A 14,659-nucleotide genomic window follows, 5' to 3' on the forward strand; every position below is an offset into this window, starting at 1 on the left:
GCAAAGGGCCGTCAGAATTCCAGACAGAAAAACCCTCCAGATTCCAAGGGAAAATTACGAGAAAAATAGGGAGACGGGAATGCAATTTGTCAGCAAGATGGAAAAATTCAAGTCAGAAACTGGTAAACGGGGCAGCACCCCCCGCCACCCCCAGGATACATCAAATTCAACCCAAAATACCACAGGAAATGTATTTAGTTTCCGCAGTTCAACAAGGTTACACTGGGATTTCAACAATATCCCTGGGATAAGGGAGAGATTCAAAGTTTCCAAGGGAGTGGGTTTTTAAGTGGATCCAGCTTTGAATGGTTCAGGATGCGACTCGCTCACTTGGGAGTTTAAACACTTTCAGATTGCTGGCAGTAAGCAAAATAAAAGGGAAAAAAACACACACACAAAACAGGGAGACAAAAACCCCAGAGTCACAAAGGCTGGAGAACCAGGTGGAAAAGGGGTTGGGGAGGGGGAAAGAGTGAGGAAGGAGGAGTGGGGGGGGGGGGAAAAAGAGTGAGGAAGGAGACGGGCGTTGGGGGGCACAGGGGGCAGAGAAGGCATGGGGGAATGGGGGCACAGACAGGGGTGTGGGTGTCAGAGGGGAAGGGGCATGGGGGCAGAGGTGTGGGGCAAATATGGGGTGGTGGGTGGGGGGGGCAGGGGCATAGGGACGGGGGGCATGGGGGGCAGAGGGCGCAGTGGGGGCAGAGGGCGCAGTGGGGGCAGAGGGGGGACGGAGGCCAGGGGGGACCGGGGCCAGGGGGCCAGACTGGACGGGGGTCAGGGGGACAGGGGTCAGGGGGACAGGGGTCAGGGGGACAGAGGGGGCAGAGGGGGCCAGCGGGCCAGAGGGGGCCAGCGGGCCAGAGGGGGCCAGCGGGCCAGAGGGGGCCAGCGGGCCAGAGGGGGCGGGGGCCAGAGGGGGCGGGGGCCAGCGGGCCAGAGGGGGCGGGGGCCAGCGGGCCAGAGGGGGCGGGGGCCAGCGGGCCAGAGGGGGCGGGGGCCAGCGGGCCAGAGGGGGCGGGGGCCAGAGGGGGCGGGGGCCAGAGGGGGCGGGGGCCAGAGGGGGCGGGGGCCAGAGGGGGCGGGGGCCAGAGGGGGCGGGGGCCAGAGGGGGCGGGGGCCAGAGGGGGCGGGGGCCAGAGGGGGCGGGGGCCAGAGGGGGCGGGGGCCAGAGGGGGCGGGGGCCAGAGGGGGCGGGGGCCAGAGGGGGCGGGGGCCAGAGGGGGCGGGGGCCAGAGGGGGCGGGGGCCAGAGGGGGCGGGGGCCAGAGGGGGCGGGGGCCAGAGGGGGCGGGGGCCAGAGGGGGCGGGGGCCAGAGGGGGCGGGGGCCAGAGGGGGCGGGGGCCAGAGGGGGCGGGGGCCAGAGGGGGCGGGGGCCAGAGGGGGCGGGGGCCAGAGGGGGCGGGGGCCAGAGGGGGCGGGGGCCAGAGGGGGCGGGGGGCAGTGGGCCAGAGGGGGCGGGGGCCAGAGGGGGCGGGGGCCAGAGGGGGCGGGGGGCAGTGGGCCAGAGGGGGCAGGGGGCAGTGGGCCAGAGGGGGCGGGGGACAGTGGGGGCGGGGGCCAGGGGCCAGAGTGGGCCAGAGGGGACAGGGACCAAAGTGGGCCAGAGGGGAGGTGGGCCAAAGGGGGCCAGAGGGGAGGTGGGCTAGTGGGGAGGGGGACCAGAGGGGAGGGGGACCAAGAGTGGCGGGGGACCAAGAGTGGAGGGGGACCAAGAGTGGAGGGGGACCAAGAGTGGAGTTGGGCCAGAGGGGATGGGGGCCAGAGGGGATGGGGGCCAGAGGGGATGGGGGCCAGAGGGGATGGGGGTCAGAGGGCCAGTGGGGACAGGGGCCAGTGGTCCAGAGCGGGCCGTGGGGCAGTGCGCCAGAGGGGGCGGGGGGCAGTGCGCCAGAGGGGGCGGGGGCCCATGCGCCAGAGGGGGCGGGGGCCCATGCGCCAGAGGGGGCGGGGGGCGGTGCGCCAGAGGGGGCGGGGGGGGGTGCGCCAGAGGGGGCGGGGGCCAGTGAGCCAGAGGGGGCGGGGGCCAGTGAGCCAGAGGGGGCGGGGGCCAGTGAGCCAGAGGGGGCGGGGGCCAGTGAGCCAGAGGGGGCGGGGGCCAGTGAGCCAGAGGGGGCGGGGGCCAGTGAGCCAGAGGGGGCGGGGGCCAGGGGGGGCCAGAGGGGACGGGGACCAAAGTGGGCCAGAGGGGAGGTGGGCCAGAGGGGAGGGGGACCAAGAGTGGAGGGGGACCAGAGGGGATTTGGGCCAGTGGGCCAGGGGCCAGTTGTCCAGAGGGGGCCGTGGGGGGGCGAGGGGGCAGTGCGCCAGAGGGGGCGGGGGGGCGGTGCGCCAGAAGGGGGGGGCGGTGCGCCAGAAGGGGGGGCGAGTACGCCAGAGGGGGCTGGGGGCCCGGGGGCCAGAGGGGGCGGGGGGCCCGGGGGCCAGAGGGGGCGGGGGGCCCGGGGGCCAGAGGGGGCGGGGGGCCCGGGGGCCAGAGGGGGCGGGGGGCCCGGGGGCCAGAGGGCCCGGGGGCCAGAGGGGGCCCGGGGGCCAGAGGGGGCGGGGGGCCCGGGGGCCAGAGGGGGCGGGGGGCCCGGGGGCCAGAGGGGGCCCGGGGGCCAGAGGGGGCGGGGGGCCCGGGGGCCAGAGGGGGCGGGGGGCCCGGGGGCCAGAGGGGGCGGGGCTCCCGGGGGGCAGAGTGGACGGGCGCCCGGGGGGCAGAGTGGACGGGCGCCTGGGGGGGCAGAGTGGACGGGCGCCTGGGGGGGCAGAGTGGACGGGCGCCTGGGGGGGCAGAGTGGACGGGCGCCTGGGGGGGCAGAATGGACGGGCGCCTGGGGGGCAGAGTGGACAGAGGCCAGTGGGCCAGGGGCCAGTGGGGCAGAGGCCGCGGGGGCCAGAGGGTGTGGGGCCAGTAGGCACGGGGGCCATGGGGACAAGTGGGCCAGAGGGCACGGGGGCCAGTGGGCACGGGGGCCAGAGGGCTCGGGGGCCAGTGGGCCAGAGGGCTCGGGGGCCAGTGGGCCAGAGGGCACGGGGGCCAGTGGGCCAGAGGGCACGGGGGCCAGTGGGCCAGAGGGCACGGGGGCCAGTGGGCCAGAGGGCACGGGGGCCAGTGGGCCAGAGGGCACGGGGGCCAGTGGGCCAGAGGGCACGGGGGCCAGTGGGCCAGAGGGCACGGGGGCCAGTGGGCCAGAGGGCACGGGGGCCAGTGGGCCAGAGGGCACGGGGGCCAGTGGGCCAGAGGGCACGGGGGCCAGTGGGCCAGAGGGCACGGGGGCCAGTGGGCCAGAGGGCACGGGGGCCAGTGGGCCAGAGGGCACGGGGGCCAGTGGGCCAGAGGGCACGGGGGCCAGTGGGCCAGAGGGCACGGGGGCCAGTGGGCCAGAGGGCACGGGGGCCAGTGGGCCAGAGGGCACGGGGGCCAGTGGGCCAGAGGGCACGGGGGCCAGTGGGCCAGAGGGCCAGAGGGCACGGGGGCCAGTGGGCCAGAGGGCACGGGGGCCAGAGGGCACGGGGGCCAGTGGGCCAGAGGGCACGGGGGCCAGTGGGCCAGAGGGCACGGGGGCCAGTGGGCCAGAGGGCAAGGGGGCCAGAGGGCAAGGGGGCCAGAAGGCACGGGGGCCAGTGGGCACAGGGGCACGGGGGCCAGTGAGCATGGGGGCCAGTGGGCACGGGGGCCAGTGGGCCAGAGGGCTCGGGGGTCCAGAGGGCACGGGGGCCAGTGGGCCAGAGGGCACGGGGGCCAGTGGGCCAGAGGGCCAGAGGGCACGGGGGCCAGTGGGCCAGAGGGCACGGGGGCCAGTGGGCCAGTGGGCCAGAGGGCACGGGGGCCAGTGGGCCAGAGGGCACGGGGGCCAGTGGGCCAGAGGGCACGGGGGCCAGTGGGCCAGAGGGCACGGGGGCCAGAGGGCACGGGGGCCAGTGGGCCAGAGGGCACGGGGGCCAGTGGGCCAGAGGGCACGGGGGCCAGTGGGCCAGAGGGCACGGGGGCCAGTGGGCCAGAGGGCACGGGGGCCAGTGGGCCAGAGGGCACGGGGGCCAGTGGGCCAGAGGGCACGGGGGCCAGTGGGCCAGAGGGCAAGGGGGCCAGAAGGCACGGGGGCCAGTGGGCACAGGGGCACGGGGGCCAGTGAGCATGGGGGCCAGTGGGCACGGGGGCCAGTGGGCCAGAGGGCTCGGGGGTCCAGAGGGCACGGGGGCCAGTGGGCCAGAGGGCACGGGGGCCAGTGGGCCAGAGGGCACGGGGGCCAGTGGGCCAGAGGGCACGGGGGCCAGTGGGCCAGAGGGCACGGGGGCCAGTGGGCCAGAGGGCACGGGGGCCAGTGGGCCAGAGGGCACGGGGGCCAGTGGGCCAGAGGGCACGGGGGCCAGTGGGCCAGAGGGCACGGGGGCCAGTGGGCCAGAGGGCACGGGGGCCAGTGGGCCAGAGGGCACGGGGGCCAGTGGGCCAGAGGGCACGGGGGCCAGTGGGCCACGGGGGCCAGAGGGGCCAGTGGGCCAGAGGGCCAGAGGGCACGGGGGCCAGTGGGCCAGAGGGCACGGGGGCCAGTGGGCCAGAGGGCACGGGGGCCAGTGGGCCAGAGGGCACGGGGGCCAGTGGGCCAGAGGGCACGGGGGCCAGTGGGCCAGAGGGCCAGAGGGCACGGGGGCCAGTGGGCCAGAGGGCACGGGGGCCAGTGGGCCAGAGGGCACGGGGGCCAGTGGGCCAGAGGGCACGGGGGCCAGTGGGCCAGAGGGCACGGGGGCCAGTGGGCCAGAGGGCATGGGGGCAGTGGGCACGGGGGCCAGTGGGCACGGGGGCCAGTGGGCACGGGGGCCAGTGGACACGGGGGCCAGAGGGCACGGGGGTCATAGGGCACGGGGGCCAGAGGGCACGGGGGCCAGAGGGCCAGAGGGCACGGGGGCCAGTGGGCCAGAGGGCACGGGGGCCAGTGGGCCAGAGGGCACGGGGGCCAGTGGGCCAGAGGGCACGGGGGCCAGTGGGCCAGAGGGCACGGGGGCCAGTGGGCCAGAGGGCACGGGGGCCAGTGGGCCAGAGGGCACGGGGGCCAGTGGGCCAGAGGGCACGGGGGCCAGAGGGCACGGGGGCCAGAGGGCCAGAGGGCACGGGGGCCAGTGGGCCAGAGGGCACGGGGGCCAGAGGGCACGGGGGCCAGTGGGCCAGAGGGCACGGGGGCCAGTGGGCCAGGCACGGGGGCCAGTGGGCCAGAGGGCACGGGGGCCAGTGGGCCAGAGGGCACGGGGGCCAGTGGGCCAGAGGGCACGGGGGCCAGTGGGCCAGAGGGCACGGGGGCCAGTGGGCCAGAGGGCACGGGGGCCAGTGGGCCAGAGGGCACGGGGGCCAGTGGGCCAGAGGGCACGGGGGCCAGTGGGCCAGAGGGCACGGGGGCCAGTGGGCCAGAGGGCACGGGGGCCAGTGGGCCAGAGGGCACGGGGGCCAGAGGGCACGGGGGCCAGTGGGCCAGAGGGCACGGGGGCCAGTGGGCCAGAGGGCACGGGGGCCAGTGGGCCAGAGGGCACGGGGGCCAGTGGGCCAGAGGGCACGGGGGCCAGTGGGCCAAAGGGCACGGGGGCCAGAGGGCCAGAGGGCACGGGGGCCAGAGGGCACGGGGGCCAGAGGGCCAGAGGGCACGGGGGCCAGTGGGCCAGAGGGCACGGGGGCCAGTGGGCCAGAGGGCACGGGGGCCAGTGGGCCAGAGGGCACGGGGGCCAGTGGGCCAGAGGGCACGGGGGCCAGTGGGCCAGAGGGCACGGGGGCCAGTGGGCCAGAGGGCACGGGGGCCAGTGGGCCAGAGGGCACGGGGGCCAGTGGGCCAGAGGGCACGGGGGCCAGTGGGCCAGAGGGCACGGGGGCCAGTGGGCCAGAGGGCACGGGGGCCAGTGGGCACGGGGGCCAGTGGGCCAGAGGGCACAGGGGGCCAGTGGGCCAGAGGGCACAGGGGGCCAGTGGGCACGGGGGCCAGTGGGCCAGAGGGCACGGGGGCCAGTGGGCCAGAGGGCACGGGGGCCAGTGGGCCAGAGGGCACGGGGGCCAGTGGGCCAGAGGGCACGGGGGCCAGTGGGCCAGAGGGCACGGGGGCCAGTGGGCCAGAGGGCACGGGGGCCAGGGGGCACGGGGGCACGGGGGCCAGGGGCCAGGGGGCACGGGGGCCAGTGGGCATGGGGGCCGGGGGCACGGGGTCAGGGGGCACAGGGGCCAGGGGGCACAGGGGCCAGGGGGCACGGGGGCCAGGGGGCACGGGGGGCCATGGGCACGGGGGGCCAGTGGGCACGGGGGCCAGAGGGCAGTGGACTGACGGGGAGGGGGGGGGGCAGACGGGGAGAGGGGGGGCAGATGGGGAGAGGGGGGGGCAGACGGGGAGGGGGGGGGCAGACGGGGAGGGGGGGGCAGACGGGGAGAGGGGGGGCAGACGGGGAGAGGGGGGGGCAGACGGGGAGAGGGGAGGCAGACGGGGAAAGGGGGGCAGACGGGGAAAGGGGGGCAGACGGGGAAAGGGGGGCTGACGGGGAAAGGGGGGCTGACGGGGAAAGGGGGGGGCGAAGGGGAGGGGGGGTGATGGGGAGGGGGGTGATGGGGAGGGGGGTGATGGGGAGGGGGGGTGGTGGGGAGAGGGTGATGGGGAGTGGAGGGGGGGTGTTGAGGACAGGGGGTGGGGATGGGGGTGATGGGGAGGGGGGGTGATGGGGACAGGGGGTGGGGGTGATGGGGAGTGGGGGGGTGATGGTGGGAGGGGGGTGATGGGGGGAGGGGGGTGATGGGGGGAGGGGGTGATGGGGAGGGAGGGTGATGGGGAGGGGGGGTGATGGGGACAGGGGGTGGGGGTGATGGGGAGTGGGGGGGGTGATGTGGGAGGGGGGGGTGATGGGGGGAGGGGGGTGATGGGGGGAGGGGGGGTGATGGGGAGTGGGGGGGTGATGGGGAGGGGGGGGTGATGGGGAGGGGGGGGTGATGGGGAGGGGGGGGTGATGGGGAGGGGGGGGTGATGGGGAGGGGGGGGGTGATGGGGAGGGGGGGTGATGGGGAGGGGGCTGATGGGGGGAGGGGGGTGATGGGGAGGGAGGGGTGATGGGGAGGGGGGGGTGATGGGGAGTGGGGGGGTGATGGGGAGTGGGGGGTGATGGGGAATGGGGGGGGTGATGGGGAATGGGGGGGGTGATGGGGAATGGGGGGGGGTGATGGGGAGGGGGGGGTGATGGGGAGGGGGGGGTGATGGGGAGGGGGGGGTGATGGGGAGGGGGGGGTGATGGGGAGGGGGGGGTGATGGGGAGGGGGGGTGATGGGGAGGGGGGTGATGGGGAGGGGGGGTGATGGGGAGGGGGGGTGATGGGGAGGGGGGGTGATGGGGAGGGGGGGGGGTGATGGGGAGTGGGGGTGGATGATGGGGAGTGGGGGTGGATGATTGGGGGGGGGTGATGGGGAGGGGGGTGATGGGGAGTGGGGGGGGTGATGGGGAGTGGGGGTGGATGATTGGGGGGGGGTGATGGGGAGGGGGGTGATGGGGAGTGGGGGGGGTGATGGGGAGTGGGGGTGATGGGGAGTGGGGGGGGTGATGGGGAGTGGGGGGGGTGATGGGGAGGGGGGTGATGGGGAGTGGGGGTGATGGGGAGTGGGGGTGATGGGGAGTGGGGGGGTGATGGGGAGGGGGGTGATGGGGAGTGGGGGGGGTGATGGGGAGTGGGGGTGATGGGGAGTGGGGGGGGTGATGGGGAGTGGGGGGGGGTGATGGGGAGGGGGGTGATGGGGAGTGGGGGTGATGGGGAGTGGGGGTGATGGGGAGTGGGGGTGATGGGGAGTGGGGGTGATGGGGAGTGGGGGTGATGGGGAGTGGGGGGGTGATGGGGAGTGGGGGGGGTGATGGGGAGTGGGGGGGGGTGATGGGGAGTGGGGGTGGATGATGGGGAGTGGGGGTGGATGATGGGGAGGGGGGTGATGGGGAGTGGGGGTGATGGGGAGTGGGGGTGATGGGGAGTGGGGGGGGTGATGGGGAGTGGGGGGGGTGATGGGGAGTGGGGGGGGTGATGGGGAGTGGGGGTGATGGGGAGTGGGGGTGATGGGGAGTGGGGGTGATGGGGAGTGGGGGTGATGGGGAGTGGGGGGGGTGATGGGGAGTGGGGGGGGTGATGGGGAGTGGGGGTGGATGATGGGGAGTGGGGGTGGATGATGGGGAGGGGGGTGATGGGGAGTGGGGGTGGATGATGGGGGGGGTGATGGGGAGTGGGGGTGATGGGGAGTGGGGGGGTGATGGGGAGTGGGGGTGGATGATGGGGGGGGTGATGGGGAGGGGGGTGGATGATGGGGGGGGTGATGGGGAGTGGGGGTGGATGATGGGGGGGGTGATGGGGAGGGGGGTGATGGGGAGTGGGGGTGGATGATGGGGGGGGTGATGGGGAGTGGGGGTGGATGATGGGGGGGGTGATGGGGAGGGGGGTGATGGGGAGTGGGGGGGTGATGGGGAGTGGGGGTGGATGATGGGGGGGGGGTGATGGGGAGGGGGGTGATGGGGAGTGGGGGGGGTGAGGGGAGTGGGGGTGGATGATGGGGGGGGGTGATGGGGAGGGGGGGGTGATGGGGAGTGGGGGGGGTGATGGGGAGGGGGGGGTGATGGGGAGTGGGGGTGATGGGGAGGGGGGGTGATGGGGAGTGGGGGGGGTGATGGGGAGTGGGGGTGGATGATGGGGAGGGGGGTGATGGGGAGTGGGGGGGTGATGGGGAGTGGGGGTGGATGATGGGGGGGGGTGATGGGGAGGGGGGTGATGGGGAGTGGGGGGGTGATGGGGAGGGGGGGTGGATGGGGAGGGGGGGTGATGGGGAGGGGGGGTGATGGGGAGTGGGGGGGGTGATGGGGAGTGGGGGGGGGTGATGGGGAGTGGGGGGGGGGGTGATGGGGAGGGGGGGGTGATGGGGAGTGGTGGGGGTGATGGGGAGTGGGGGTGGATGATGGGGAGGGGGGGTGATGGGGAGTGGGGGTGGATGATGGGGAGGGGGGGTGATGGGGAGTGGGGGGTTGATGGGGAGGGGGGGTGATGGGGAGGGGGGTGATGGGGAGTGGGGGGGTGATGGGGAGGGGGGTGGATGATGGGGAGGGGGGGTGATGGGGAGTGGGGGGGTGATGGGGAGTGGGGGTGGATGATGGGGAGGGGGGGTGATGGGGAGTGGGGGGGTGATGGGGAGGGGGGGTGGATGATGGGGAGGGGGGGTGATGGGGAGTGGGGGGGGGGTGATGGGGAGTGGGGGGGGTGATGGGGAGTGGGGGGTGATGGGGAGGGGGGGTGATGGAGAGTGGGGGGGGGTGATGGGGAGGGGGGGTGATGGGGAGGGGGGTGATGGGGAGGGGGGGTGATGGGGAGGGGGGGGGTGATGGAGAGTGGGGGGGGGTGATGGAGAGTGGGGGGGGTGATGGGGAGGGGGGGGTGATGGGGAGGGGGGTGATGGGGAGGGGGGGTGATGGGGAGGGGGGGTGATGGGGAGGCGGGGTGATGGGGAGGCGGGGTGATGGGGAGGCGGGGTGATGGGGAGGGGGGGTGATGGGGAGGGGGGGGTGATGGGGAGTGGGGGGGATGGGGAGGGGGGGGTGATGGGGAGGGGGGGGTGATGGGGAGGGGGGGGTGATGGGGAGGGGGGGGTGATGGGGAGGGGGGGGGGTGATGGGAGTGGGGGGTGATGGGGAGTGGGGGGTGATGGGGAGTGGGGGGTGATGGGGAGTGGGGGGTGATGGGGAGTGGGGGGGGTGATGGGGAGTGGGGGTGATGGGGAATGGGGGGGGTGATGGGGAGTGGGGGGGTGATGGGGAGGGGGGGTGATGGGGAGTGGGGGGTGATGGGGAGTGGGGGGGGTGATGGGGAGGGGGGTGATGGGGGGGGGTGATGGGGAGTGGGGGGGTGATGGGGAGTGGGGGGGTGATGGGGGGGGGGGTGATGGGGAGTGGGGGGGTGATGGGGAGGGGGGGTGATGGGGAGTGGGGGGGGTGATGGGGAGGGGGGGTGATGGGGAGTGAGGGGGTGATGGGGGGGTGATGGGGGGGTGATGGGGGTGTGATGGGGAGTGATGGGGGTGTGATGGGGAGGGGGGGTGATGGGGGGGGTGATGGGGGGGGTGATGGGGAGTGGGGGGGTGATGGGGAGGGGGGGTGATGGGGAGTGGGGGGGGTGATGGAGAGTGGGGGGGGTGATGGAGAGTGGGGGGGGTGATGGGGAGGGGGGGTGATGGGGAGGGGGGTGGGTGATGGGGAGGGGGGTGGGTGAAGGGGAGGGGGGGGTGATGGGGAGGGGGGGGTGATGGGGGGGGTGATGGGGAGGGGGGGGTGATGGGGAGGGGGGGTGATGGGGAGGGGGGGTGATGGGGAGGGGAAGGTGATGGGGGGGGTGATGGAGAGTGGGTGGTTATGGAGAGTGGGGGGGGTGATGGGGAGTGGGGGGGGGTGATGGAGAGTGGGTGGTTATGGAGAGTGGGGGGTTATGGAGAGTGGGGGGGGTGATGGGGAGTGGGGGGGGGGTGATGGGGAGGGGAAGGTGATGGGGGGGGGTGATGGAGAGTGGGGGGGGGTGATGGAGAGGGGGGGTGATGGAGAGAGGGGGGGTGATGGAGAGAGGGGGGGGTGATGGAGAGTGGGGTGGGTGATGGGGAGGGGGGGGTGATGGGGAGGGGAAGGTGATGGGGGGGGTGATGGGGAGGGGGGGTGATGGGGAGGGGAAGGTGATGGGGGGGGTGATGGGGAGGGGGGGTGATGGGGAGGGGAAGGTGATGGGGGGGTGATGGGGAGGGGGGGGGGTGATGGGGAGGGGGGGTGATGGGGGGGTGATGGGGAGGGGGGGGTGATGGGGAGGGGGGGGGTGATGGGGGGGGTGATGGAGAGTGGGGTGGGTGATGGGGAGGGGGGGGTGATGGGGAGGGGAAGGTGATGGGGGGGGGTGATGGGGAGGGGGGGGTGATGGGGAGGGGGGGTGATGGGGAGGGGAAGGTGATGGGGGGGTGATGGGGAGGGGGGGGGTGATGGGGAGGGGGGGTGATGGGGGGTGATGGGGAGGGGGGGGGTGATGGGGAGGGGAAGGTGATGGGGGGGGTGATGGGGAGGGGGGGTGATGGGGAGGGGAAGGTGATGGGGGGGGTGATGGGGAGGGGGGGTGATGGGGAGGGGGGGTGATGGGGAGGGGTGATGGGGAGGGGGGGTGATGGGGAGGGGAAGGTGATGGGGGGGGTGATGGGGAGGGGGGGGGGTGATGGGGAGGGGGGGGTGATGGGGGGGTGATGGGGAGGGGGGGTGATGGGGAGGGGAAGGTGATGGGGGGGGGTGATGGGGAGGGGGGGGGTGATGGGGGGGGTGATGGGGAGGGGGGTGGGTGATGGGGGGGGTGATGGAGAGTGGGGGGGTGATGGGGAGTGGGGTGGGTGATGGGGGGGGTGATGGAGAGTGGGGGGGTGTGATGAGGAGGGGGGTGGGTGATGGGGAGGGGGGGTGATGGGGAGGGGAAGGTGATGGGGGGGTGATGGAGAGGGGGGGGTGATGGGGGGGGGTGATGGGGAGTGGGGGTGATGGGGAGGGGAAGGTGATGGGGGGGTGATGGGGAGGGGGGGGGTGATGGGGAGTGGGGGTGATGGGGAGGGGAAGGTGATGGGGGGTGGGTGATGGAGAGTGGGGGGGGTGATGGGGGGGGGGTGATGGGGAGGGGGGGTGATGGGGAGGGGAAGGTGATGGGGGGGTGATGGGGGGGGGTGATGGGGGGGGGTGATGGGGAGGGGGGTGGGTGATGGGGAGGGGGGGTGATGGGGGGGTGATGGGGGGGGGGTGATGGGGAGTGGGGGGGGTGATGGGGGGGGTGATGGGGAGGGGAAGGTGATGGGGGGGGGTGATGGAGAGTGGGGGGGGGTGATGGGGGGGGTGATGGGGAGGGGGGGGGTGATGGGGGGGGGTGATGGGGAGTGGGGGTGATGGGGAGGGGAAGGTGATGGGGGGGTGATGGGGAGTGGGGGGGGTGATGGGGGGGGGTGATGGGGAGGGGAAGGTGATGGGGGGGGGTGATGGAGAGTGGGGGGGGGGTGATGGGGGGGGGTGATGGGGAGGGGGGGGGTGATGGGGGGGGTGATGGGGAGTGGGGGGGGTGATGGGGGGGGGAAGGTGATGGGGGGGTGATGGGGAGGGGGGGTGATGGGGAGTGGGGGTGATGGGGAGGGGAAGGTGATGGGGGGGGTGATGGGGAGGGGGGGTGATGGGGAGGGGAAGGTGATGGGGGGGGTGATGGGGAGGGGGGGTGATGGGGAGTGGGGGGGGTGATGGGGAGTGGGGGGGGTGATGGGGAGTGGGGGGGTGTGATGGGGGGGGTGATGGAGAGTGGGGTGGGTGATGGGGAGTGGGGGGGGTGATGGGGAGGGGGGGTGATGGGGAGGGGAAGGTGATGGGGGGGGTGATGGAGAGGGGGGGGTGATGGGGGGGGGTGATGGGGAGTGGGGGGTGATGGGGAGGGGAAGGTGATGGGGGGGGTGATGGGGAGGGGGGGTGTGATGGGGGGGGGTGATGGGGAGTGGGGTGGGTGATGGGGAGTGGGGGGGGTGATGGGTGGGTGATGGGGAGGGGGGGTGATGGGGGGTGATGGGGGGGGGTGATGGGGAGTGGGGGGGTGTGATGGGGGGGGGTGATGGGGAGTGGGGGTGGGTGATGGGGAGGGGGGGTGATGGGGAGTGGGGGGGTGATGGGGGGTGGGGGTGATGGGGAGGGGAAGGTGATGGGGGGGTGATGGGGGGGGGGTGATGGAGAGTGGGTGGTTATGGAGAGTGGGGGGTTATGGAGAGTGGGGGGGGTGATGGGGAGGGGGGGGTGATGGGGAGTGGGGGGGGGTGATGGGGGGGGTGATGGGGAGTGGGGGGGGGTGATGGGGGGGGGGTGATGGGGAGGGGAAGGTGATGGGGGGGGTGATGGGGAGGGGGGGGGGGTGATGGGGGGGGTGATGGAGAGTGGGGGGGGTGATGGGGAGTGGGGGGGGTGATGGGTGGGTGATGGGGAGGGGGGGTGATGGGGGGTGATGGGGGGGGGTGATGGGGAGTGGGGGGGTGTGATGGGGGGGGGTGATGGGGAGTGGGGGTGGGTGATGGGGAGGGGGGGGTGATGGGGAGTGGGGGGGTGATGGGGGGTGGGGGTGATGGGGAGGGGGTGATGGAGAGTGGGTGGTTATGGAGAGTGGGGGGTTATGGAGAGTGGGGGGGGTGATGGGGAGTGGGGGGGGGTGATGGGGGGGGTGATGGGGAGTGGGGGGGGGTGATGGGGGGGGTGATGGGGAGTGGGGGGGTGATGGGGAGGGGAAGGTGATGGGGAGGGGAAGGTGATGGGGGGGGTGATGGGGAGGGGGGGGGTGATGGGGGGGGTGATGGAGAGTGGGGGGGGTGTGATGAGGACAGGGAGTGGGGGTGGGGGTGGGGGTGGGGGTGGCGGTGGGGTTATTTCCCTGCCCCCTCCCCCCGCCTCAGGCCCTGCTCCTTACCCGAAGTCCTGGTCCATGGATTTGAAGAAGAATTTGTAGTTGGGTTTGTTGAGAACCAGTTTGAAGTCGGCCAGCGTCACTCTGTCGGCCGGCAGCTGCAGCTTCACCAGATACGGCGTCTCCTCCTCATCCATGTGGTAAATAATTTTGGTCTCGGCCATGGCGGCGGCGGCCGGAGCTCCAGCTCCGGCTTCAGATCCGAGCGCGCCCCTCAACCAGCCCCCTCCCCACACTGCGCTTGCGCGCCCCCGCAAGGCCCACTCCTCACTGCGCCCGCGCGCCCTGCAATGCCCCGCTCATCAGTGCGCCTGCGCGCCCCTCAATCCGCCCCAGACTCGGTCTCCCCGTTCCAATACACCGTTCCCCACACTGCGCCTGCGCATCTCTCGACCCCCTGCAGAGTGCGCGCGCCTGCTCGCCCCGCAAACCCACGGCGCCGCGCATGCGCGAACGCTCGGCCAACCTGAACCTCCTCTCCGGCTGACGTCACCTCGCACCCAGAGGAGGAGGAGGAGGAGGAGCCATGACATCATCGGGCTTTATTAATATTAATCAGGGGCGTGGAATTGTTGCCGCGGCAACTCGAGGCCGTTCAGCCCTCCCTGCCTGTGCTGACCCACAGCTACATTGCTAGCACAGAAACAGGCCATTCAGCCCGTCTGCTCCGTGCTGATGTTTCTGCTCCAAACGAGCCTCCTCCCAGCCCCTTCTCCATCTCATCCCATCAGCATATCCTTCTATTCCTTTCTCCCTCATGTGTTTGTCCAGCTTCCCTATTCACCTCTAACAAAACCTGTGATAGTGAGTTCCACACTCATCTCCATAAAGATGATTAGGGCCTTCAGATGCCCAGTGCTGGACCAGGATGCAACACAAGAACATTCTGCCTCAACCCCAGTGCCTCAGCATCTGAACTCCCCCCCTCCCCGGCCATCCTGTGGCCTCAGAGCGAGACTGTCTATTCATTGCCAACATTCAGTGCTGGAAACTCACGCTCACTCCCCCCTGGATTGAAACTAGTCCAGACTCACCACACGGGCAACAACCCATCTAAGCTGAACCAAAGGAGGAAAATTCTGGAAATCTGAAATAAAAACAGGGACCGCTGGACGTTCTCAGCAGGTCAGGTGGCAGGTGGAGAGAAACAGAGTTGACGTTTCACATCGGTGACCTTTCACCAAAATGTAAGGTCATTGACTTGAAGCGT

At 73.1% G+C, this 14,659-nt stretch overlaps 1 protein-coding gene across 3 annotated transcripts in view; it reads right to left on the reverse strand.

Moving 5' to 3' along the window:
- The window catches only part of dvl2 (dishevelled segment polarity protein 2), a 59,009-nt gene extending 45,336 nt beyond the window's left edge, over positions 1 to 13,673 (reverse strand). For all 3 annotated transcript variants that reach the window (XM_041178976.1, XM_041178979.1, XM_041178974.1), the window contains exon 1: positions 13,453 to 13,673. In XM_041178976.1, coding sequence (XP_041034910.1) covers positions 13,453 to 13,613 — 161 coding nt within the window. In that variant the 5' untranslated portion in view covers positions 13,614 to 13,673. The remainder of the gene's footprint in view (positions 1 to 13,452) is intronic.
- Positions 13,674 to 14,659: the final 986 nt, after the last annotated feature.

Source organism: Carcharodon carcharias, chromosome 33 (genome assembly GCF_017639515.1).
Source record: "Carcharodon carcharias isolate sCarCar2 chromosome 33, sCarCar2.pri, whole genome shotgun sequence".
Lineage (NCBI taxonomy): Eukaryota > Metazoa > Chordata > Chondrichthyes > Lamniformes > Lamnidae > Carcharodon > Carcharodon carcharias.